At 33.9% G+C, this 23,510-nt stretch overlaps 3 protein-coding genes and 1 long non-coding RNA gene across 15 annotated transcripts in view; 2 read left to right on the top strand and 2 right to left on the bottom strand.

Moving 5' to 3' along the window:
• The window catches only part of LOC122526140 (blood vessel epicardial substance-like), a 46,452-nt gene extending 42,981 nt beyond the window's left edge, over window positions 1-3,471 (bottom strand). The window contains exons 1-2 of one of the 7 annotated variants that reach the window (XM_043649347.1): window positions 2,871-3,471; window positions 452-992 (exon numbers count right to left, since the gene is read on the bottom strand). Coding sequence is in view for 1 of the 7 variants with exons in the window: in XM_043649342.1 (XP_043505277.1) it covers window positions 2,813-2,829 (17 nt within the window). In the remaining 6 variants the exon portion in view is untranslated. Of the gene's footprint in view, window positions 1-451; window positions 993-2,806 lie in introns of those variants that run through there. The other 6 variants (XM_043649343.1, XM_043649346.1, XM_043649348.1 and 3 more) reach the window with 6 other exon arrangements.
• Window positions 3,472-8,766: 5,295 nt separating this feature from the next.
• LOC122524623 lies at window positions 8,767-10,070 on the bottom strand. Its single transcript, XR_006305590.1, has 2 exons — window positions 9,389-10,070; window positions 8,767-9,318 (listed from the first exon to the last, which is right to left on the bottom strand). It is a non-coding gene; the product is annotated as an uncharacterized LOC122524623 (long non-coding RNA).
• On the top strand, window positions 9,312-14,659 carry LOC122524589 (endoplasmic reticulum transmembrane helix translocase). Its single transcript, XM_043646911.1, has 18 exons — window positions 9,312-9,695; window positions 10,040-10,305; window positions 10,389-10,617; window positions 10,679-10,832; window positions 10,902-11,054; window positions 11,129-11,311; window positions 11,412-11,549; window positions 11,626-11,746; window positions 11,829-11,983; window positions 12,051-12,226; window positions 12,308-12,547; window positions 12,632-12,850; window positions 12,930-13,119; window positions 13,205-13,468; window positions 13,556-13,892; window positions 13,993-14,164; window positions 14,308-14,451; window positions 14,513-14,659. The coding sequence occupies exons 1-18, from the start codon at window positions 9,411-9,413 to the stop codon at window positions 14,621-14,623; spliced, it is 3,537 nt and encodes a 1,178-aa protein (XP_043502846.1). The 5' UTR covers window positions 9,312-9,410; the 3' UTR covers window positions 14,624-14,659.
• LOC122524596 (sodium-coupled monocarboxylate transporter 2-like) lies at window positions 14,577-23,275 on the top strand. 6 transcript variants are annotated; one of them, XM_043646944.1, is made up of 16 exons: window positions 14,865-17,336; window positions 18,004-18,201; window positions 19,184-19,374; window positions 19,581-19,740; window positions 19,842-19,907; window positions 19,988-20,039; window positions 20,220-20,287; window positions 21,063-21,217; window positions 21,321-21,461; window positions 21,562-21,786; window positions 21,874-22,057; window positions 22,158-22,244; window positions 22,327-22,496; window positions 22,570-22,728; window positions 22,819-22,945; window positions 23,031-23,275. In XM_043646944.1, the coding sequence occupies exons 3-16, from the start codon at window positions 19,184-19,186 to the stop codon at window positions 23,061-23,063; spliced, it is 1,818 nt and encodes a 605-aa protein (XP_043502879.1). In that variant the 5' UTR covers window positions 14,865-17,336; window positions 18,004-18,201; the 3' UTR covers window positions 23,064-23,275. The 6 variants fall into 6 exon arrangements, with proteins under 6 accessions (XP_043502901.1, XP_043502879.1, XP_043502884.1 ...); XM_043646949.1 differs by having other exon boundaries at window positions 18,158-18,201; XM_043646933.1 differs by lacking the exon at window positions 14,865-17,336 and adding an exon at window positions 17,770-17,925 and having other exon boundaries at window positions 17,981-18,201.
• Window positions 23,276-23,510: the final 235 nt, after the last annotated feature.

The following is a 23,510-nucleotide window of genomic DNA, read 5'->3' on the forward strand; positions in this document are numbered from 1 at the left end:
CCATAAAATAAATCACGAAGATGAACCCTTTGAGCTGAGAAAAATTCTTCGAGATCCAAGAGGAAAAAGATACTTTTTTATGGGTTAGTCTTTTTCTTCTTTTTTTTTTTATTTTTATGGAGATGCACCATCTGAACAGGTACAGCGTGACCAAGCAAAAAGCACTTCCGCGTTCGCAACGATAAAAGCCCGGTTTACACACTCGATAACTTTAATACGGTGCCCGTATATACTTGGGAAAGTATTTTATAGCAGGTACGGGTTAGTGGTATAATGAAAGATAAATAACTGACGTCTAGGTGATTTGCGTTGAATAAAAATTGGTTTTATTATTACGCCGGGGTTGACGTAGAACGAACGAACGAGCGAACGAACGAGAAAAAAAAAATGATATAAAAAGAAAAGTAGATAAAATTACATATCTACCTTGTCGCCTGGATCGTTTTCTTACCTTTTATGGTGGATAAGCGATATGTTGTTTCGAATGTGGGATGATACACCTCAGTCTTCTGTGAGTATGCGTCAATAAAGGTGGACACAAAGGTGTTGAGCTTCCTCTATCCAAATTGGCCTCGTAGAAGATCACCACCTCGTGCAACACCATTGCAACTGACTTGATTAACGTGGGCGAACTTTGTACACAATGATAATTAGAGAAAGAGAGAGAGAGAGAGAGAGTGAGAGAGTGAGAAAGAGAAAAATAGAGAGAGAGAGAGAGAGGGAGACAATCACGCGGGGTATTTAGGAATGGTTGGAAATTGGCAAAGCCGATCGAACGTACGAAAATCGTCAGCGTATTTTCCCACGTCGCCACATCCGTCACTCGCACGATCCTTCAATTCCTCTATCACACATTCATACACATATATATACATATATATATGTATATATATATATATGTATACTTAACAGCAGCAACGAGTCACTGTGCTTTTCGATATCGTCACGCTTTTACCTCGACCGACCGCACACACGTTCGTCCGCCGTTACGCCTGTAAAACATCGTTGAATCACGTGTCACTCCCGGCTGCTCCCTTCATATTCTGTATTTTACAACGATCCTTCAACGATCTTTTCGATCAGAACGAAGATCGTCGTAAGAATATGTTTTTCTTGGAAAGAAAGTTTAGGGTTACGGACAAATGCATGATCTTTCATATCAAAATCATTTAAAACAACAACAACAACAATAAAAAAAAGAAAAGAAAAGTGTTGAATTTCAAAACGATTTTGGATTTAATCAGAATGATTCAACAACAACAACAACAACTCTCATAGGTGAGCTATTCGACTGACGTTGATCTAAAATTTCAGTGAATTTTCCAACGAATAAAAGAACTCTACAAGCGAAGTGATATTTATACTAAAAAAGTTGCCGGAAGATGAAATACAACAATGCTGTTGTTTACTCAGTAATGCAATCGAAAGTAAGGAGAGCGAGTAAGATGGAGAGAAAGAGAGAGTTTCCGGTTATATTTTGTGAATGCCCGTTGCGTTTGTAACATAGCTTGGCCGAAAAAACGCTGGGATTTAGAGCAAACTTTCTTTCGGTTCTGTATGAAGAAGAGAGATAGAGATAGATGGAAAAAGAAGAAGAGAGAGAGAGAGAGAGAGAGAGAGATGGAAAAAGAGGGAGAGAGGGGGAGAGAGAGAGAGAAAGAGGAAACCACCCCTACTGGATTATCTCGACTCCTCGATCGAAACGAAACGTGAACGTTCTTTTCGTCCAAACCACCTTTTCTTAAAACTTCGTACGACAGAGGTAAATACTTTTGAGATTCTCGACAATGGCTATAAGCCACTTCTAAATCGCGGAAAACCGTGCAACAAATTTGATTGCATCGATAACCGACATCGCGTAAAAACGGGAGTGCAGACACGAATTCGAACTTTTTTTCTTTTCATCACAAAATTACGATCCTTCATCTTCAACAACAACAACAATGGGATATTAAAACACAATTATCTTAGGAGATGAAAAGGAAACAGATTAGCGTATCGACTGTCAGTGGTACAGCACGGACACACATACGTACACGCACATGCACACGCAGAACATGGAGGAAGAACACGTAGAACAAGTAGGAGGAACACGGGATCCGCATTTAAACGGACAAGGCACATGCCGTGTTCGTCGTGGTCACGTTGCGATGACGCAATATCATTTCCCTCATTAAAAAAAAAGAAATAAAAATGCGAAACGAGCTTTCAGCGGGTTGAAATGTAAAAAATGTTTATCATCCCCAAAAAGCCAACGAAGTAAAACATCCTGATTAGAGATGGTCCTCGGTTAGCATTAAATCGTTCGCGTGAGAACGAACCCCGAAGAAGATTCAACAATCATTCTTGCCTCTCCAGTTGTTAAGTCAGCAAGAAAGCATCACGTATCGCACTTAGCTCCCATGAGAGAGATAGAAACAACGAGGGAGAAAGATAGATACCTGTGGAGGAATAGGAAGGAACAAAAGAGATCTAACGGCTTTCCACCCTAATACGTTTTCTCCGTGATCTCTCTCACTCGATCGCATCCTCCCAAATAAAATAGATTAGTAGAGATAAATAATGAATAAATTAGAGACTTTACTCGAGACATTTCCAGGCCTTTCTTTCTCTCTCATTCTCTCATACTCTTTTTCATTATTTCTTTCTCTCCCCGCAGTAAAACCGATGCCTCGCACAACACATAAATGACCGAACACTGTTTGAGAAGTAGGGGGTGATATCGGGGTATGCGAGTGAGAGAAGGAAGGGAGGAGTAGCAGCAAAGGAGGACACTATTCGAACGTGGTCTCTGAGCACTGTTTACACGCACGCGACGAGAGGCGCCATGGTCACTGCCGGCTACAGTGCTCTTCCTCTCCGATAATCACCACCGTCTCGAACGAAGTATCCTCAGTCGATTTCGTCCTGGAAAACGAGGATGAAGGGAGCACAGGCCCAGAGCCATATCGTCCTCCCGATGCTTCCGCAGACGCCTCGATGGAGTCCCGTATTCGGCCTCTTCTCGATATCATCGTCGCGATAAGGCACGGCAGACCAACCGTCCATTCATCTCTGTGCTATCCTGCTATCCGAGATACGTCGCAAGCACACACGAGGACGCACGCGTCTCTACGCGCGAACGCGCGCGCGCACACACGCTCTCTTCACCTCTTTCTCAACCACTGTCTATTTCTCTCTCTCTCTCTCTATCTCTATCCCTCTCTCTCCCTCTTTCCTTCTTCTCGTTATCCGTCCTTCTATCCTTTCGAGGATAGTACCTCTCTACTACACGCGCGCACGCTGCTATCTATCTATCTCTCTCTCTCTCCCTCTCTCCCTCCCTCCCTCTCTCTCTCTCTCTCTGTTTCCCTCTCTTTCTCTTTTGAACCCTCTCGCGCGCGCCACCCTCTCCCTTAGGGGCTCTCTCGCTCGACCTCAAAGCGACCGCTGCTGCTGCTCCAGTGGTGCGTCGCATGCAGGAGCTTTCGTTGGACTAAGCTCCGCTGGAACTAGCGCCACGCCCTCGGAGCAGGTGGCAGCACCTGCCGCATGATCCTTCGACTATTTCTCCTTTTATTCTCTCTTTCCCCCCCCTTCCGCCCTTCCACCCTTCCTCCCTTTTTCTCTTTCTGTCTTTCGTTTAACAAGGGGATGAAGACCCTTTACTAATATCTCTCGCTCTTTCTCGACCGACTAGTCCTTCTACGCGTAATCGTACAAAATCCACCTTTTCTCTGGAACATTGATGCTACATCGTATTTTCGTACGTTAGTCCCAGAGACCCTTCAATTCTCCCGAGAAGGTTATCTTCGAATTTTTATTCGAGCTACGTTGTCTCGTTCTATCTTCGTTAGGAACTTTCACTTCTTGACCATTCCCGTTGTCCGACCTTTTTTAATAAATCTACCGTTATTCTACTTGAAGTAGTTAATGCTACGATACGTTTAAATGTCAGTAGTTAATATCGTTTATGGTCAGACTGCAGCAGCCGAAAGAAAGAAACTCGAGAATACTTACATTCATTGAACAGGTAGATTACTACCATTCTCAGACAACTACAATGCTCTCTCTTTCTCTCTCTCTCTCTCTCTCTTTTTCCATCCCTTTATCTTTCTTTGTCCCCATATTTTCCCTCGCGTTATACGACAGTGAAACACGCACACCGGATGCGTAGGCGCGAAACACGCGACACACGTGATACACGTTGATGAAAGGACTCACGTAATCTTTTCACCCGATTGTTCGGTCCCTCGTTTCCTTTATATAATTACCGTAAATAATTTATGGATTTCAGAATGGAAAAATGATTTTATTTATGCGACATCACTGCGACGTATGGATTATCAATTCAAACAGGATGGTGCGTTAATGAAGAGATAATTGCGTCGCACATGTTTCCGATAATCGCAGGATAATATCATTGAGGGATAAAAATAAAGAGAAAGAGGGAGTCCGGTAACATTAATTATACAAGACCATATGTTCAAACTGACCTCTACAAGCGAACGTACTAATTTTGGATTATTACTTTTTTTCTCGATCTGTTACGGCAAATGTTTCTGTTCCAACTGGGAAATCAAGATAAATTTTTTTACTCGCGGACTTCTTATCGCGAACGAGAAGCTGGCCCCGAGCCTGCCATTTCCCGAGGATTATCTGGAAAACGTCGTGTATACGTTTGAAAAGTTCCATGCTATCTTGTTTTATCATAACTCAGCAACAACAAAAAAAAGGACTTCACGATCCTGCTTAGATGATACATTAGACCACACTAACCGAAATAATCTTGGTCGTTATTCCTACGATGCCGGGCGTAAAAGTTGAAAGTATCGAGAAATCGACAACAGTAAAACATAAATCCTATCGAAACATTTCCAAGTTTCTTCGCGTAATTAATTTAACGCGTATGCATTTCCCCGATGTGATTAATGCCCTCAGCCATTTCCTACTAAGGAGAGAAACGATGTATCGTCGACGAGATTGTTCGTTCCAGAGTTCCCATAATTTATCGGAACTGTCGATATGTAATCGCTGCCAGAAACGCGCATCGCCAAACTTTTGCGCGAGGCCTCGTGCATCCACCGTGACGAAGAACACGATTATGGAAGCATGTAAACGAATATATGTATAGGTGAGTTGAGAAAAAAAACTGAGGGTTGAGAAAGAAAAGAACGAGGGGAATCGAAATGTGTTGGAAAACAAAAGTAATAGATCTCATTCTATATGAGCACCCCGGTGGAAAGAGAAGTGGAATAAAGTACCTATTTCGGTAAGACTAGGAACGATTACACTTGCAGATGCCTCAAACATTGGTTTTCGCCATTAGATCAATCTTCTCTTACTGTGGCCAAACCACTTGGAGAAACAGTGCTATTTCTAGAACAAGACCGTTGTATCTAAAGAGAGCTAGAGAGAGTTTACGTTCTCTAGATAAATTATACCTGACCATATAAGATCGAGCCCAAAGATAATAATTCAAATGTTAATTGGCTAGCTAAATTAGTCCTACCAGCTTGTGGTCTACTGATCTATCAAAAGTTCTCGCTTTTGTTCCTAGGAATCGCTATGTTCAGTCGTTTGCCCCTTCTTGCTGAAGAACACGAACTACGTTTCCTGGGAAAAACAGACCAACGTCAGCAGGATAGTCGGCGTCGGTAGAGATAGCAATCAACGCTTCCTAATTCCGTACTACTATCATACGAAAATGTCGGAATAGGGTCAATAAATTGAACTATGTTAATCGACAACATGATTGTCGCTTTACGACAATTGTTTATCTGGATATACTCTACTTTAATACATTTGATAATTACTTTCAGCCATAATACGAATCTAAGAAAGAGAGTTAATTTAAGTCGAGTATTTGTCGTGACAATTTTCATGTAAAAACTTCTTCCCAACTTTCTCTTCCGAACATTCTCCCGTTAATGAACTTTAACGCGTCTTACGTCGCGGTAAAGTATGTTATACAAATAGAAGGTAGAGCAGATACCTTCCTTAACTCAGTACTTCGCAAAACTTCACCCTGAAAATTATTTTCCGCCCTTCTCATTAGATGGTGCACGTATAGGTAATCATACGGCAGATAAATTTCTTCGATTATTATTGAAAAACGTATGATGGAGAAATGCAGTGGGTAATACTTCACAATGACATAACGAGGTTAATGAATACTCACTGTGCTCGTTAAGGGATAAAAAGAAAGAAAAGCGAACTATACACTCCGTGCTGACTATATTAACGTCACGAGGAAGAAAAAGTAACGACAGAACATTCGGAGTTTATCCCTTGAAGAATGAAGTGTTGTTCTCCACAACGCACGGGGGCTCGCTTGATGGTTGGTTATCTCAAATATTTGTTTTACTAACAGTTCAAACAATTGACCCAATTGATTTTCCGGGCCTTTGCTTCGACTCCCTTCATCATTCCCCTCTCTATCTTTCTCTCTATCTCTCTCTCTTTCCCCTCTGCTCCATCGAGAGGTAGAGTTTCGCTCTCCACATGTAACGTGGCTATGCATTAGGATGTTTCATTAGCGATCAAAGGATATCCCGTTCGGTCGAAGTCACTCGAACAAAAATTTGCATTTCGATGCGGTAGCCCCGATTGATGAACCTGTCTTTGTATTAAACCAAAGCCGAGTTCTCTCTTTATCTCTCTTTGTGGTGTTAAACGCCCAACGAATGTCTCTGTTGATATCACCAAGTGAGAGATCTTCGATCCGATTCTATTTCATCGAATACATTCAAGAGATCACTCAGGTTGCTAATACTATAGATAGATACGTGATATGAATATAAATAGAGTTGCTTTTATTACGATCATATCTAGATAGTTATCGTTCCTATAGGATTTCGGTCCTCTTCCGAATTATATGAGTTATATGTTCGGATCAGCTTAATCCCACAATGATCGATTCACGTAGAAAGAAATCCAAGGGAAAATCTCAGTTTCCTCGTACAAAGATTTAAAACTTAATCCAACGTAAAAAAAAATATCGATTATTCGCGGCAGAACGTGCTTGTCAAGCTGTTCTCTTTCAAGAGGTAAATGTTTCGGTTATTGTAACTTAGTATCGTTACAAACGCATCTGCATAAACGTCGTTCGAAGTGTTTCTTCCGTACGGCTCTTTGAACTTTACGGTTTTTAAATCCGATAAAAGAGTTCTGCGTAATCGAAAGGAAGAAAATAACAAGAGGTAAAACGAATAGTAAGGAGAACACTTTGACAAATTTTTGACAACTTTGTCGCAAAGCAGATACGAGAAATCTTTAATAACGTTGCCCGAGTCCTTATAACGATCTACTCGAGAACAGGAAAAGGAAAGAATAAAAAAATAAAAAGAAGAATAAGAGGAGGTCGTCCGGTGCAAAAACGAGTTGGTAATCGGCCAAACAAAACGTCCGCTTCATAAACACATTGGATGAATTCCAGATATATTCATACGAACATTTAAAATGTTAATTATCTCAAGCTGTTTCCCGCGCACTGATTGCGAATCGTAGTTGGCATGGGTTTTGTAACACAAGATTAGAAAAGTAGTCACTTAACGATTATTGCGAATTACCGTTGTAATGTCGGACTATAGCGTTGACTGTTACTACTTACAGTAGATTGTTGCCACAGTTTTCGCACGAGTACGAGACGAAGCTTTCTCACGTAGCATCGGGTAAACAAAATTTAAAGCAGTAGAAACCACTTGGATCATCGACGACGTACCTCAAGAAGATATCTCATTTACAACTCAAATTTGAAGGGAATAGCATTCGCCACCGATATATTAGGTGATCAAATATGCTATGAGAGAGTTATACAAGTAGGAGTTACCGCGTAGAATTAATTAACACCGAAAGATAGCATTATAGTTCCTGGCTTATTGACGAAACGAGGTCGATGCTCTCTTTTTAAATCCACTTCGTTTCTCTATATATATCTTCTCTTTCTTGAAAGAATATGCTAAAATGAAAAGACATGTAATTAATTACTACATTAATTATCCAAATGATATGTCTTATTTCATGTGCTCGTTATTTTTTCTTTTCCAATATAATTATAATAAATAATTACAATAATTTCTTAACTATAATTTAATCTCATAATAAATAGTATATGATAGCAATATATATGCGATCAAAATTTATATTTTATTGCAAGGTAATATAACTGTTCATTTTTTTATTATTACGTATATTTATTAAACAAAATTGTTGTTACATACATTATTTTTTACTTTACGATATTTGTTGATAAATTATGTATATAGAGCGCTACTTGACGAAGCTCAGTTGATACAGCGCTAGTTAAAGTTTCCTGAAAGTAACACTAGAGTGCACTAAAGTGCGCTCCGTTTCATGAACGTGATGCACACGCTAGATGCGCCATCTTGAAATGAAATGCAACTAAAGTGGACAAAAAGTATCAGAATTCTTAGTTACATTGTAAATATGATTGAATTATTCATCATTAATTTATGCCTTTCTATATATTTTAGGATTATATTTAAACTCTGTTTTACATTTTGCTATATTAATAAAGTTATTTAAAAACATTTAATTGCAGTCGTTGTCCAATTTTTATGTGGCTGTTGCTCTTCTCAGAAGTTTCATATTTCATGTCACATTATGTCACTGAATAATCGTCCACGTGGCAACTTAGAAGTTGTAATGCTAACTGTGAAGCATACTGTGATTCCGGCATGAATAAATAGCGCATCAAATGGCTAAATAAATCTTTTTACTAACTATGCTATTATTATTCTACATTAATAAATTCTTTATGATTTGTAATTAATGTACTTGTTTTTGATTGCCATCAAATTTTATTTGATTTATCTGATCTGTCGATATTATTAATTTTTTTTATTAATCTCTGTCAATAAAAAAATGCTGCGATAAAATTATTTGCAGCTATAGATTTTGTACTTGATCTTCGTAACAATTATTTTGTCACTAGTTTTACAGAAGTAGTACTATAAAAAAAGTAGTAATAATTGTAAAAATATACGATAACAATAAATAAATACCTAGATATATAGAATTGATATTTGCAAACTATGAATGATGAGTGATGAAATAAGAGATCGGAAACAAACGCGATCCTAGAAGTTATCAATTTCGACACTATTATTTCTACTAGTATCAATTTTGACCACAAGGCAGCACGTTTAACAGCGACAACAACACCTCCTATCATGGTAGTCAACAGTACTGAAAATCTTGATTCCTGACATAAGTTTGTTCCCTCTGGCAAATCTTTTAATACCACCGTGGCGTGGTTACACCAAACGTAACCTTTTTTACGCTTCCTTATTGAACAATAAGAATTCTTGTAGATGTCTAATGAAAGAAAGTACAACTGTTGTAACAAATATCGAGATTCGCGTAAGAAGGAATTTTATATAGCAACCTCACGTTAATACATCCATGCTATGTTGGGCCGTAGTATAATCATGGCGACCAACAAATCACGACTGGACGATCTTGTACAAACGGTTACTCTTCACAATCCTCGAAAATTGTTATTCAATGGTTACGTCTTACCCTTCGTAGTATTGCAGTTTATGTGGATTTATAGTTGGATATTTGTTTACGGTTTCGATGAGTATTATGATGCAGGCCTGGTTGGAATTGCTGCAATCGGTGTGCTACAAATTTTTGTCTGCTTGTGCTGCCAATGGTCTGTGCATGTGCATACCTTTTTGAATTGCAGTTCGGTAAGTATATATGATTGATTAGTGAATTACATTTCTTTTTATTTATTTACACGCAGAATGCAATTGGCCGGAACAATATGTACACTGTCGTGACAACTATACGAACGGATGTTCGACTTCTGCTATGTGAAGTCACATGACCAACAAGCGGGAAGATTTTTTAAATTCGAACATAAAACAAATCTATGGCACTTTATTCATTTATTTGTGCGATCTTTTTCGTATCATTTTGATATATTTTTATTATTCAATTAATTTGGAATATATTTATTAATGTATTATATTGAAAGACATGATTTATATGTTACTTAAGTGTGGTAATCAAAGAAAATTTGGTACATTAGGAAAAAAATCCATATATAGCGACAATTGCGAAGGTAGTGCCTACTCCAAATAATGGCAGTTCTGAACTTGTTAAATTACACCATGCAGAAAAACAAGAACCATGGTTTGTATTTCAAAAAACAAAGTATTATTGGGAACCAAACACGAAGTGTTTTAAAAGTCTTCAGTTTCCTATAAATCAATCAATTAAACATTATTCCGAATGGAAGGGATATCTCGATGAAAAGGAAGTTACAGCTGCCGAGGAAAAATATGGCAAAAATAAGTGGGTTCATAGTTTTAAAATGATTTTAGTAATATTATTAAAAGATCAACTGAGTAAAAGATGTTATGAATTTTTGTATTTAGATTGGACATGGTTGTACCGGAATTTTGGGAACTTTTCAAAGAAAGAGCGATCGCGCCATTTTTTGTTTTTCAAGTATTTTGCGTAGCACTTTGGTGCCTTGATAAATATTGGTATTATAGTATTTTCACCCTTATTATGCTTATTATGTTTGAATGTACACTTGTACAACAACAACTCCGAAACATGGCTGAAATACGGAAAATGGGAAACAAACCTTATATGATAATGGTCAGTGTAATTAGTAATCTATATTAATGGATTTTTTAATGATATCAATTTAATATTTAAGGTTTATAGAAACAGAAGGTGGCGTTATATGTTTACCGATCAATTAGTTCCCGGTGATGTTGTTTCAATAACAAGATCACAAAATGATAATCTAGTTCCATGTGACATGTTATTACTAAGAGGTCCATGTATTGTGGATGAAAGTATGCTAACAGGTAATTGCTGTAATATCTTGTTAATTGAATGATTTACACACAGATCAATAATATGCTATGTCTTTTAAGGTGAATCTGTTCCTCAAATGAAAGAACCAATAGATGATATAGATGGCGACAGAGATTTAAACATAGAAGGAGATGATAAACTTCATGTATTATTTGGAGGAACTAAAGTAGTACAACATACATCACCCAGTAAAAATGTGTCAGGTTTGAGAGGTATGCATTTTAAAATGATAACTGAAATATATGAGATATATAATGATTAATTAAATTATATCTTTATATTTCAGCTGTTGATAATGGCTGTGTTGCCTATGTGTTGCGTACTGGATTCTCAACATCACAGGGTAAACTTTTGAGAACCATACTCTTTGGAGTTAAGCGTGTCACAGCTAATAATCTTGAAACATTTGGGTTTATTCTATTTCTTCTGATATTTGCGATTGCCGCTGCAGCTTATGTTTGGATCAAAGGTTTAATAATTTTTATCGTCATGTGACATATAGAATACAATCAGACGTGGTATTTTTATACCTAAGAGACTTCTTTTGCTTATAAATATAATATTTTTAGGCAGCGAGGATCCAACAAGAAATAAGTATAAATTATTTTTGGAGTGTACACTTATTCTTACATCCGTTGTACCACCAGAATTACCCATCGAATTGTCGTTAGCTGTAAACACGTCTTTGTTAGCTTTATCTAAATTAGGTATTTGCAAAACGTTAATATTTCATTGTTATATCTTGTTAATGGTTCATAATATTAAAATAAAAATTATTTTTAGGTGTATTTTGTACAGAACCATTTAGGATACCATTTGCAGGAAAGGTTGAAATTTGTTGTTTTGATAAAACTGGAACTTTAACTAGTGATAATCTTGTTGTCGAAGGGATAGCAGGGATTGAGTAAGTGTAATTTATGAACTAAATATTTATAACATGAGATTAAAGAATAGTATTATTAAACGTAATACTTTTGGTACTTTAGTGGTAAGGCAGATGTGATGCCACTCTCTGATGCACCTTTAGAAAGTGTACAAGTACTAGCAACGTGTCATTCCTTAGTGCAATTAGATGATGGGATCGTTGGAGATCCACTTGAAAAAGCTACATTGAAAGCTGTAAATTGGAGCCTTACAAAAAGTATGTTACATCATATAGATATTTTATAAGATTATTATAAAAAAAAACTATTTATATTTTCAAATAGGTGATTCGGTAATACCAAAAAAGGGCAAATCACCAGTACTAAAGATTTTACAAAGATATCATTTCTCGTCGGCACTAAAAAGAATGTCAGTTGTCGCAGGATACACAACCCCTGGTTCATCTGAAAATAATTACATAGTTACTGTAAAAGGTGCACCCGAAACTGTTAAGAATATGGTCAGAATTTATATAATATTATAATACAATTAAAATATTCTTTTCTTTTTTTTTTTATATAAATTACGCATTATATTACAGTTGTCTCAAGTCCCCGATAATTACGATTCAACGTATTTGTCTCTTTCTCGTCGTGGTGCAAGAGTATTAGCCTTGGGTTATCGTAAGCTTTCAAATCCTTTATCTGCTCAGGAATTGAGAGAGTTTACTCGAGAAAATTTGGAAAAGAATCTTTCATTTGCTGGATTTGTTATTATAAGTTGTCCGCTTAAACCCGATTCTAAGGCAGTCATTAAAGAAATTCTTAATGCTTCCCATTCTGTAAGACAAATTAATATAAAATATCAATATAACGTTTTTAATTTTGTTGTATAATGCTGATTTTTCCATAAATCATTTATTTAGGTAGTTATGATTACCGGAGATAATCCCTTAACAGCTTGTCACGTCAGTCGTGAATTGCATTTTACGAAAAAACCAAGTACTCTGATTTTAATGGAAAGTGATGGTGAATGGTATTGGGAAAGTGTAGATCGAAAAACACAAATACCTTTAAGCATGAAAAATGTGAAATCGCAAGGCAATGAAATTTGGAAAGAACATACTCTTTGTATAACCGGAGAGGTAATTCTCTTTAGTATCAGATTAATGATGTATTTTCTTCCCTTTCTTTCTGACATCAATTTTATTTCATTTTATTCAGGGACTTTCGTATTTAAAAGAAAATAACATAAGTCTTTTACGACAATTGTTACCACATATTGTAATATTTGCTCGATGCGAGCCTAAACAAAAAGAGTTTATTATTGTTTCCTTACAATCATTGGGATATACAACATTGATGTGCGGTGATGGAACAAATGATGTAGGTGCATTAAAACATGCACAAGTGGGTAAGTCTATAGAAAAATCTAAAAAAAAAAAAAAATATTGTTCTATTTGCGTATTTCGTGTATTATTTACTATTACAATTTTCAGGTGTTGCAATATTGTCTAGTCTACCTGAAAGAGTATCGGCAGAGAGACGAGAAAATTCGTCGTTTGGAAATACGCACGTAGCTGTAACAAATACGTCAACAAGTAACGGGCCTCGAATGAACATGAGACAACAATCTAGTATGCAAACAAAACTACCCAAAATATTAAAAGATATTGAAGAATTGGAACAATCTACCGTCATAAAACTTGGAGATGCATCTATTGCTGCACCATTTACTAGCAAAATGTCTTCTATCCAGTGTAGTGAGTATACATTTATTATTAAAAGATTTTTGTAATTCGTCACGTAATATTAGAATCAAAAATAAAATGATAATTTTTGTGTTGTAGTATGTCACGTTATAAAACAAGGACGATGTACGTTAGTTACAACATTGCAGATGTTTAAAATTTTGGCTTTGAATGCATTAGTACTTGCTTATAGTCAATCTGTTCTGTATTTGGAAGGTATTAAATTCAGTGATGCTCAGGCGACTTTACAGGGTATTCTTTTAGCAGCCTGTTTTCTATTTATATCGACATCAAAACCATTAAAAACTTTATCTAAACAAAGACCACTGCCAAATATTTTTAATCTATACACTATTGCAACAGTGTTGCTACAATTTGCTGTACATTTCTTCTGTCTTGTGTATTTAGTAAAAGAAGCTACGCTATTATCACCAAGGTAAATCTATTCGATTGAATATTACGATTAGCTTGCTAAATATTATAAAGTTACATATGTTAATTATATTCCAAGTAATAATTATTTTTGTATTAATCAGCGATGACAAATTAGCAGCGATTTTTGCTACCGATACCGACGTAAATCGAAACATTTCTTCTGTCGATACTTCCGATAAAGATGAAGACAAATTTGAAGCAAGTTTAATTAATAGCACGGTTTATATAATAGCTGTGGCACTTCAAATATCCACATTTGCCATCAATTATCGGGTAATAAATTATTTCGTCAAGTAACTTACTGATAATTTACAAAAATACGGAAATAATTCTGTAGCTTTAAGAATTATTTTCTGCTTTTTTTTTTTTAATTTTATTCGTCGTTTTGTTTAATTATGCAAATATTTATTTCGTAGGGTCAACCATTTATGGAGAGTCTAACACAAAATAAGTCATTATTGTATAGTCTCTTGGGTAGTTCTGCTGTTGTCTTATCATTAGCTTGTGGATTCTTACCAGACATAGCTTCACAATTCGAAATCGTTGATTTTCCAAGTGATGTAAGTATTATTTTTAATGCAGACATTAGCGAATATTAATGATGTTCAATTTTGATTATAGTTTCGAAAAGTTTTGGTTCAAATACTGGTGGCAGACTTTGTGCTTGCTTATATTGCTGACAGAACTTGTTTGTGGCTCTTTGGCGAAGGAAAACATAACAAACTGCGATGAGAAAGAAGATTTGCTGAATAAAAACCGTAATATATATATAAGGTAATATTTTTTACGCACGAGATGTCTCAAAGATAATTGTTTCATCGAAATAATTTGTCTACATACTAAATATTAAATATCTCATGTTATCTAAAATATAAACACATATAATTTTTTAAATGGATATATATATATATAATATACATATATATATATATATAGCGATTTAAAAAAGATGAAGGAAAGACGTGTGCGTGTGTGTGTTAAAGTATTGAATATATTATATTATATATCGAATGTTCTTTCTTTTAATTCGTGATAAAAAAAAAGAAACCGCGTAGCCGATGTGAGTAAAAAATGATATCGTTCGATTTTTTCCTTCGCAATATAAAACAAAAAGAAAAATCAATTTGTGAACACAATTTTATATTCTATATAAAAATTTTAATATTTGTAATTGAGAAAGTGATAATATCATTTTTATTATTAAGAAATACGGAATAGAACAATTAACGAGATCACGAACAATACATATAGAAAGGAATAATATTACATAAGATAGCACACATCAGACACCAACATCTTATTCTATTGTAGGTAGCCTAATTATTTAGTAATACATTTGATATGCGTAAACGTCATTTAATCATTCTTTAAATTCATTTATATGTCAAGAATCGATCAATACTTATATAAGTCTTGATAAATAATAAATATTGTTTTTTATTTTTTTTCAATACGAATGTAATATCACTTCATCGTATATTATTACAAATTTTTTGTAGTGTTTCGATCTTTTAATTCTCGATACGATATATTTAATAATAATTAAACACAAAATGAACTGAAGTTAAACCAGCGTGCATTATTCGATTTCGCATAAATAATGAGCTATCGAACTGTAATTACTTTTCTGAATTCCATTAGATATCGTTTGCAATTTTTTCACGTGAATACCACATTCCGTTCGCTTAATTGAAGAATTATTAAAATTAATTGCCGATGTGTAAATAGCTTTAGAGAGTTTCAACTATAACGTTATTTCTATTACGGAATGCACTGTTTAATATATTTCATTGTATATAGTAACAATTGCATTCCAATCTTTAGGATAGTATTAAAAAATGTCACATCACGGATTATATTATTTAACAGATCGCAAATATGTCAGAAATATATTAATTATTTTGATTTTTGAATTTATTTTAAAACATATTATTAAAGTTTGTTGTTGTTATTTTTTACCTTCATCAATCGTGCATATAACATTTTGATCGACCGTTACGAATATTATTGTACATTTATCCATGCTTCTTACGTTTCCTTTCTTCTTTTTTAAATGTTTGTTTCAATTATTGTTTTTTTTTTGTTTTTTTAAAATGTTGTATACTTCAGGGAACGACATTTATTGTATATCATTGTAATATAAAGGTTTGTAATAAAGAAAAGATATTCTTTGTTGTGTGAACATAAACGAACAATCGTAATTGTCAAATTTGCGATAAAATTTTGTTTTTCAAACTTTTATGTTACCGTCATCTTCGTTCTTTGGTATTCTATAATAAAAAAAAAAAAGAAAGAAAATTTTCACAAAATTTATTGTTGTCGTTTACTTTGATCAACTTGTCAAATTCACGATAAAAATAATTCATAATGTGGTTAATATCTTTTATTTACTGTGTTTTTCTTACAAGGTTGTTTTACATTAAGATTGTAAAAAATAATATCTACGTTATAATTACTAATATATTTATCGTAAAATACAAAAAAAAGAAAGAAGAGAGAAAAATAGATTGAAATGACGCATAGAAAATGTTGCACGTTAGAAACACAAATAAAAAATTTAATTCGATATAAACGTCCGTGTACCGTAATTCTATTCGGTAATCACGATTTGCGTTACGAAACAAGTAATGAAACGTTTGACAAGAGATAAAAATTCTTATTAACATCTACTTTGGACGTTTACACGCATAATTTTTCTATTGCCTGATATAAGAAAAAAAAAAAAGAAAATATAATGCAAGTGAAAAATTATGACATTTTTTATGACATTTATTGTATTTCATGAACAAGTAATTATGACAGAAAAAAAAATAGGCAACAAATAAAAAACAGAAAGAAAAAGAAAGAGAGAGAGAGAGAGATAAAAGTGAGAGAGAAAATGGAGGAAGGAAAAATTCTTCCTACATCTTCTTAATATTAATCTTGATTGGTTCAATCCTCGTTCATTGCTCGCCAACCAACGATAGTTACAAACGAAAGATAGTCATCACCATACTACTATTATCATCATCATCGTTGTATTTTCGTTTTCTTTGGTAGGAGTTGAACGAAGTTACTCGAATCTAAGTTCGTCAACGACTCGGTAGTGCAATACACAATAAGTCAGTCTTGAATCGGAATCGGAAGAGTAACTTTTAGATTTCTGTAACCATATCAACGTGAATCATTGTTTTTTACTTTGACTCGCGAACGGATACGATTTTCTCGTATCCGATCTTTGATGTGCGAGTGAATGAGTGTTAACGATACATTTTTTTCCATATAATCGTTCATTTTTATAAAACATGAAAAAGCATATTATTCACTATGGTCACAGAACTTAGATATCGTTGAATACTTTGTTCTTTTTTCTTGTCTTTTTTCTTTTTCTCCTTTGACAATAAGTTTGTTCAACGAATATATTGTATTGATTGCAAGCATAAAGTATCAAGTGCTTTTATTTTAGGTCAGTGATTTTGATTTGAATAAGACATTTAATTGAACGCGACCCATTAACTTACTTTGCATAGATCATTTGTTTTAAATTATAAATAATATTTAACGTTATATTTCTTAACGGATTTTTCGTTTTGTTTTTGGATTTGTTTAATTTGAAGATGACTGAAACTAATTGACAAAATTGATAATTATTGCCTATTTTATATTATTTTGCGATATAATATATGCCATATAATTATGTGATATAATTACGACTAAAAAAAAAAAACAAAAGAAAAGATATTTAAACGTATTATACTTTACGTTCCTTGTCATTTTTATTTTATTTTTAAATGAACTCATTTATTATATTATCGTAAACGTTTGATTTACAAAAAAAAATATATATATATATATACATTTAAAAACATTACAAGACAAATATTTATTTGGAATATTAGGAGAATTATTCTATAATAATTTGTGATAAATGGTTAGCCTAAATTATGGCCAATAAGCGTTACTTTGGTCATAATTTGTGCATTAATGTAAATTAAGTTAATAAACTAAACAAAGAAGAAACAGAAGAACAAATTAACAATACTATTTCATAAAAAGTAAATATACTATTCATGGAAGATTTAGTCTAACTGTATATGCACGTTTAATCAGAGTAATTCGTTTATCGATCGTAGATCAAGGTCGTCCTTAAATCGTTGAATGTAATACGATCAACATTCTCACATTTACAACGAGTCGTGATTACAGTATTATAGTCGATGAATATTTAACGATCGTGAAATAGAGAGAGAACTTGCTTGACCGCAAATTTGCTCTATTGTATTGCAGTCACAACTTCTAAATATAACGAGAATTATTAATAGAATTTAAAGGTGAGTTTATTTATCGACTAATAGTCATATCACATTTGATAGATCATTTCAGCCGGTAATGTTCGTATCTACCTTACTTATTACTGGTAATGCATATATATATATATATGAAATAGACAAACTTTCCTTATTTCTTACTTGAACATAAAAAATGTATAATTAAGAAATATTAATATTTGTCAGAAAATATCATTAGTTATCTCCCATTAATATACAATCGTATTGAATATGAAACAAACAAATTAATGTAATTTTTCGTCTTAAAATTAGCCACAATCGATAATACTTTTATCGTTTTATTATTTGTGATTTTTTTCCTTTTCAAATGGAATATTAATTCATGAAATATTCTCCTTTTCTTCGTCATTGTAGTTTCGCAATTAAAATAGAAATATTCCTAGTTGTTTCATTAAAAGTTATAAACTCGTGCTGGTTAGATTAAAGTTGTACGTTATTGTTCACGATATGACGACGCGTGGAATAAGTAAAAATAAAATAAAAAAAAAGAAACAATTGGTGAAATTTTATTAGAAAATTTAAACATGACAATTGAGAAGTATTATTAATCTAAAAAAATTATATAGCGTTTGTGCGTTTACTTCGAACTATTTAATTAACTATTCTTTTATTAAACTATTGACCTATATTTGCGATATGTAGAATCAACACGCGTTATTCGACATGAGGATCGTTAATTTGGCTTTGTTAACATTTCACATTGTCATTTTTCTCATCGTAATAGAGCTTAATAATCGTACAGTGTTATAGTGAGTGGAAATAATTTTTATCTTTACTATCTTTCTATTCTTTTTTTCTTTCTAGTTTCGATTACTCTTTCAATCAATGTGTGTTTTAATTTTTGTAAAAGAAATTACATTTTTGCAAGAACGTCATTTAACAAAAAAAAAAAAAAGAAAAACTAAATCGTTTCTTCGATCTTCAATATATATTTTTGTTCTCCTACATTTTGCACAATTTGAAGATGTTCGAGAATAGCTCTGAGAACGGACACTTTCATTGGGTTGATTGGCTGGTTTTTGCTGCTATGCTGACTATATCTGCTGCCGCTGGACTTTGGCATTATAAGAGTGCTCAGAAATCGACCGTAGAAAATTATTTGCTTGGTGGAAGGAAACTAAGTCTTTGGCCGGTATCTGCATCCTTAATTGCCAGGTAACAACACGTTCAACACCTTTTTCGAGCCTATGGAAATCCATTTATAATATCATCATCGCTATTATTATAAATGTATTATATTGCGTCATCATCTGAATTTTAAATAACTATTTACGAAACAAGATAAATATTCCTATACGTTGACGATATCCGTTCGAATACGAATTCTTCATTTATTAGAAAATCTTTTCTTCAATTTACAGTTTTATATCTGGTGTAACTATTGTTGGAGCACCTGCAGAAATTTACAATTTCGGTACACAGTATTGGATTACCGTGATATCATTATTTTTTTCCGGAGTTGTCATTGCATCCGTTTATTTGCCTGTTTTCGTAACGTTAAAATTGAATTCGGCTTACGAGGTATGTTTGTAATTATTTATCTTAAACTTAAACAAATTTAATACATACACATATATATACATGTTAACATATATATATATATGTTAAATTATTCTTTTTAGTATTTAGAGATAAGATTTAACAAGGGCGTTAGAATTTTAATATCACTAATATTCGTATTGGACGCGGTAAGTATATATTTGATATTTTACATTTTGTTGAATTTTATTTCTTGTTTTTTATTTTTCACATAAGAAACATATTTTAGGTTCTCTACCAATCGATAGTAGTCTATGTACCTGCATTGGCATTAAATCAAGGTATTTTTTCTACAAACATTTCTTTCGTAGTTAAATTTTTATATGTTGCAATATCCTTAACACACTTTCATCATCGTCTTATAAAATATTTATTTATATAATACTATAACATTTCAACATCATATTTAATACTTTATCTAATCTAATATAATTAACGTTTATATCATTTTATTATTTTAGTAAGTGATATCAACACGTACATCGTCAGCGCTATCATATGCGGAGTATGCGTCTTTTACACGGTCCTCGTAAGTTATTCAAACAATTTTCAAATATTATAAGTTATTTTTATATAATATTAATGGTGGAGTCGTGATGGGGGAAACGAATCGATGAAGACATATCGTGACGGGAGTTACAACGTCGTCAAAAATTTTCCTATCTAACGCTTCCGGTGATGTTGTATAGCTTGCTGTTAAGTCGTAACAACCATAAGGGATCAGGCTAGTTTAGGAGGATGGTCTCTCGTCGTCAACGAATTCTCGTTTGCGTGATTCGAGTTCCTTCGACTTGTTGGGTGGGTTGGGGGGGGGTAGAAAGAAAGAAGGAATAAGAGAGAGAGAGAGAGAGAGAGAGAGTGAGGAGAAATGGGGTGAGAGAATGAATGGGGGTGAGAGGTGGTAGAGAGGGAAAAGGGAAGGGGCCCCGGAGGAAACAATTTTCGGTGGACAATGCCACGAAGAATCTCGTGCGAGCACGGGCGAAATGTTTATGGACGGAAACTGAAAAGGTCGACAATGGCTCGTTGAAACAATGGCGTCGTCGAGTGGTGTGCGCTTGTTGGTTGGTAGTAGCAGATCACAAAGCCAGCCTTGAAGTGATTAATCGCGACTACCTACCTACCTACCTACCTACGGAGGCCCGCGTAATTATCCGAGCAATTTGTTCGACCAAGATATTAATGAGAATTTATCGCGAACGAGTGATTCCTTTGATCGTTTAAATCCCTACGACATCATCCCTATCATCTCATGATCGTACCGATTATTCTCTGTTTTTTGTTTTTGTTTTCTCTCTATTCAGGGTGGCTTGAAGGCAGTAGTTTGGACGGATATGCTTCAAGTTATAATAATGATTCTAGCTGTATTCATCGTTACGATCATAGGCACTTACGAAGTTGGTGGTCCATCCGAAGTATGGCAAAAGGCACGAGAAGCTAATAGAATAGAATTTTTTAAGTAAATCAAACTTTTTCCTTTTTTTTTTTTTATATACATTTTTGCGATACCGTGTCATTGTCTAATCGAAGAATTTATATTATTGTTGTTTTTCATTGATTAGCTTTGATTCCTCTCTATATACGAGACATACAGTATGGAGTGTTTTAATTGGTTCTTGGCTATTTTCAACGGGATACATCGCTGTAAATCAAACGATGGTTCAACGATATACATCATTGAAAACTGTCAAGGCATCTAAATTGTAAGTGAGTATACCAGTGAAATTTATTTTCTCGATTGATCATATCAAAAGTTAAACTCTATTGTAACGAGATGAAATGACAATATGTGTATTTTTGCAGAGCTATAGGAATATCTATTACGGGAATTATTATTTTTATTTCGTTATGTTGCTGGTGTGGATTGGTTCTTCTAGCTTGGTGGTCACCACCAAAGTGTGATCCAAGGGCTATCGGTCTAATTAAAGCAGATGATCAATTACTTCCAGCTTTCGTAATGCAAGCTGCCGGTCATTTGCATGGCATACCTGGCCTCTTTATTGCTGGAATTTTTGGGGCTGCGCTTAGGTATTTAAAGTCAAAGTTTTTCATAAATATCAAATTAAGATGAGTGTTTATTTTTTAATTGAAATGTCATTATCGTGTTTGCTTCAGCTCTCTATCGGTAGGATTTAATTCTACTTCTGTAGTACTTTTAGAAGACTTCGTGAAAAGTTGTTTCGGCTTAGAACCGAACGAACGTTGCTCAACGATTTTGGTTAAAAGTATCGTCATCGTCCTTGGCCTAATCGCATTGGCTTTTATCTTTTTCATCGAAACATTGGGTGGCATTTTAGTGGTCGGTATATAATAATTTTGTGATTTTTTTTTTTTTAATAAGGAGAATACTTTCTTTTTAAATTAATCGTAAAAATATTCTTTTATCGACGATCTTAAAGGTTACAAACAGTTTAAGCGCGATTGCTGCAGGAATTTCTTTTGGAGTTTTTACTCTTGGAATGCTTTTTCCGTGGACCAATTCTCAGGTAATACATTAATTGGAATAATTATTCGTTGTTTTGAAAATAAAAAAGTATGCAATATTCAATTTTATGTTATTTTTCTTAGGGTGCCTTCGTAGGTGCTGTTGTAGGATTTTTAATAGCTGGTTGGGCATGCTTGGGAGCAAACATATCAATTAGTTTTGGTGACATAGTACCAAAAAAGCTTCCAGTACCATTGACTCAGTGTCCAGGAAATATAAGTCAAAGTTTTTTAGATCAATTTGTTCATCACGAGTAAATAAATTCAAGTATTTAGCAAATTTTGTATTCAAGGACATTTACTTGTAATTATTACATTTTTTTTCAGCGAGGAAGATATATTTGCTCTATACCGATTGTCCTATCATTGGTTTTCTGGACTGGGTACCGTGATAGTAATCGTAATTGGAGGAATAGTTTCTTGGTTTACAGGACCAAGGGATCCTTCTTATGTCGATAGAAAGTTACTGTCTCCGGTTATACATAGGTACTTGTGATATTTTATATAAATATTTGATGATTATAGTATCTGGTAATATAAAATGATTCATATTTAATAATTCTATTTAATCCTTAGGTGGTTACCTTATCCAAGATATCAAAATGAGGAATGGTACCGAGATACAATTGAACCTCAAGCTTCGGTAAACCTTTTATTAAAAAATATACCGAAAAAACTCAAACACAATAATACATCCGAAAAGGTATAATTATATTTGGAGATATCACATAGAAGATACTTTTATCTGAATATGCATTGCTTAAGATCTCATCTTGAATTGTTTTCAGAAAGAGAATCATTATGACGCAGCAGTTTCTTGACTATATCCAAATGCTATAAAAAGAAAAAAAAAAGTCTAGAAAAATATCACACGTGTTGCTTCCTTAACTATTTAGTACTTAAAACGCAAAGCTAGTGTTATCGAATGCAGCTGATAGAACTTTAGAATTTTAGCATGCTGGATGTATAATGATTTATACAAAGAGAACGAAGTGTGAAACGAAGAAAAAATATATTTTTATATGTTCGTAAATAATTTCTATTTCTAATAATCGTTAAATTATTATTATTTCATTTCATCATTTAATCGTTATATATCAAACTACATATTCTTCTATTACATTCTGTTTGATTTAATTGAAAGATTTGAAAAAACGAATCGACTTATTTCGCTGTAAGATAACTTCAGTTGACTAAGGTTGAACGTGGTAGGGAGTACGTTAAGAACAGGACGAAGAGTAGCATGCAGGATGGAATGGTAGTAGGAA

The sequence above is a fragment of the Polistes fuscatus genome, unplaced genomic scaffold (genome assembly GCF_010416935.1).
Source record: "Polistes fuscatus isolate 324 unplaced genomic scaffold, CU_Pfus_HIC Scaffold10, whole genome shotgun sequence".
Lineage (NCBI taxonomy): Eukaryota > Metazoa > Arthropoda > Insecta > Hymenoptera > Vespidae > Polistes > Polistes fuscatus.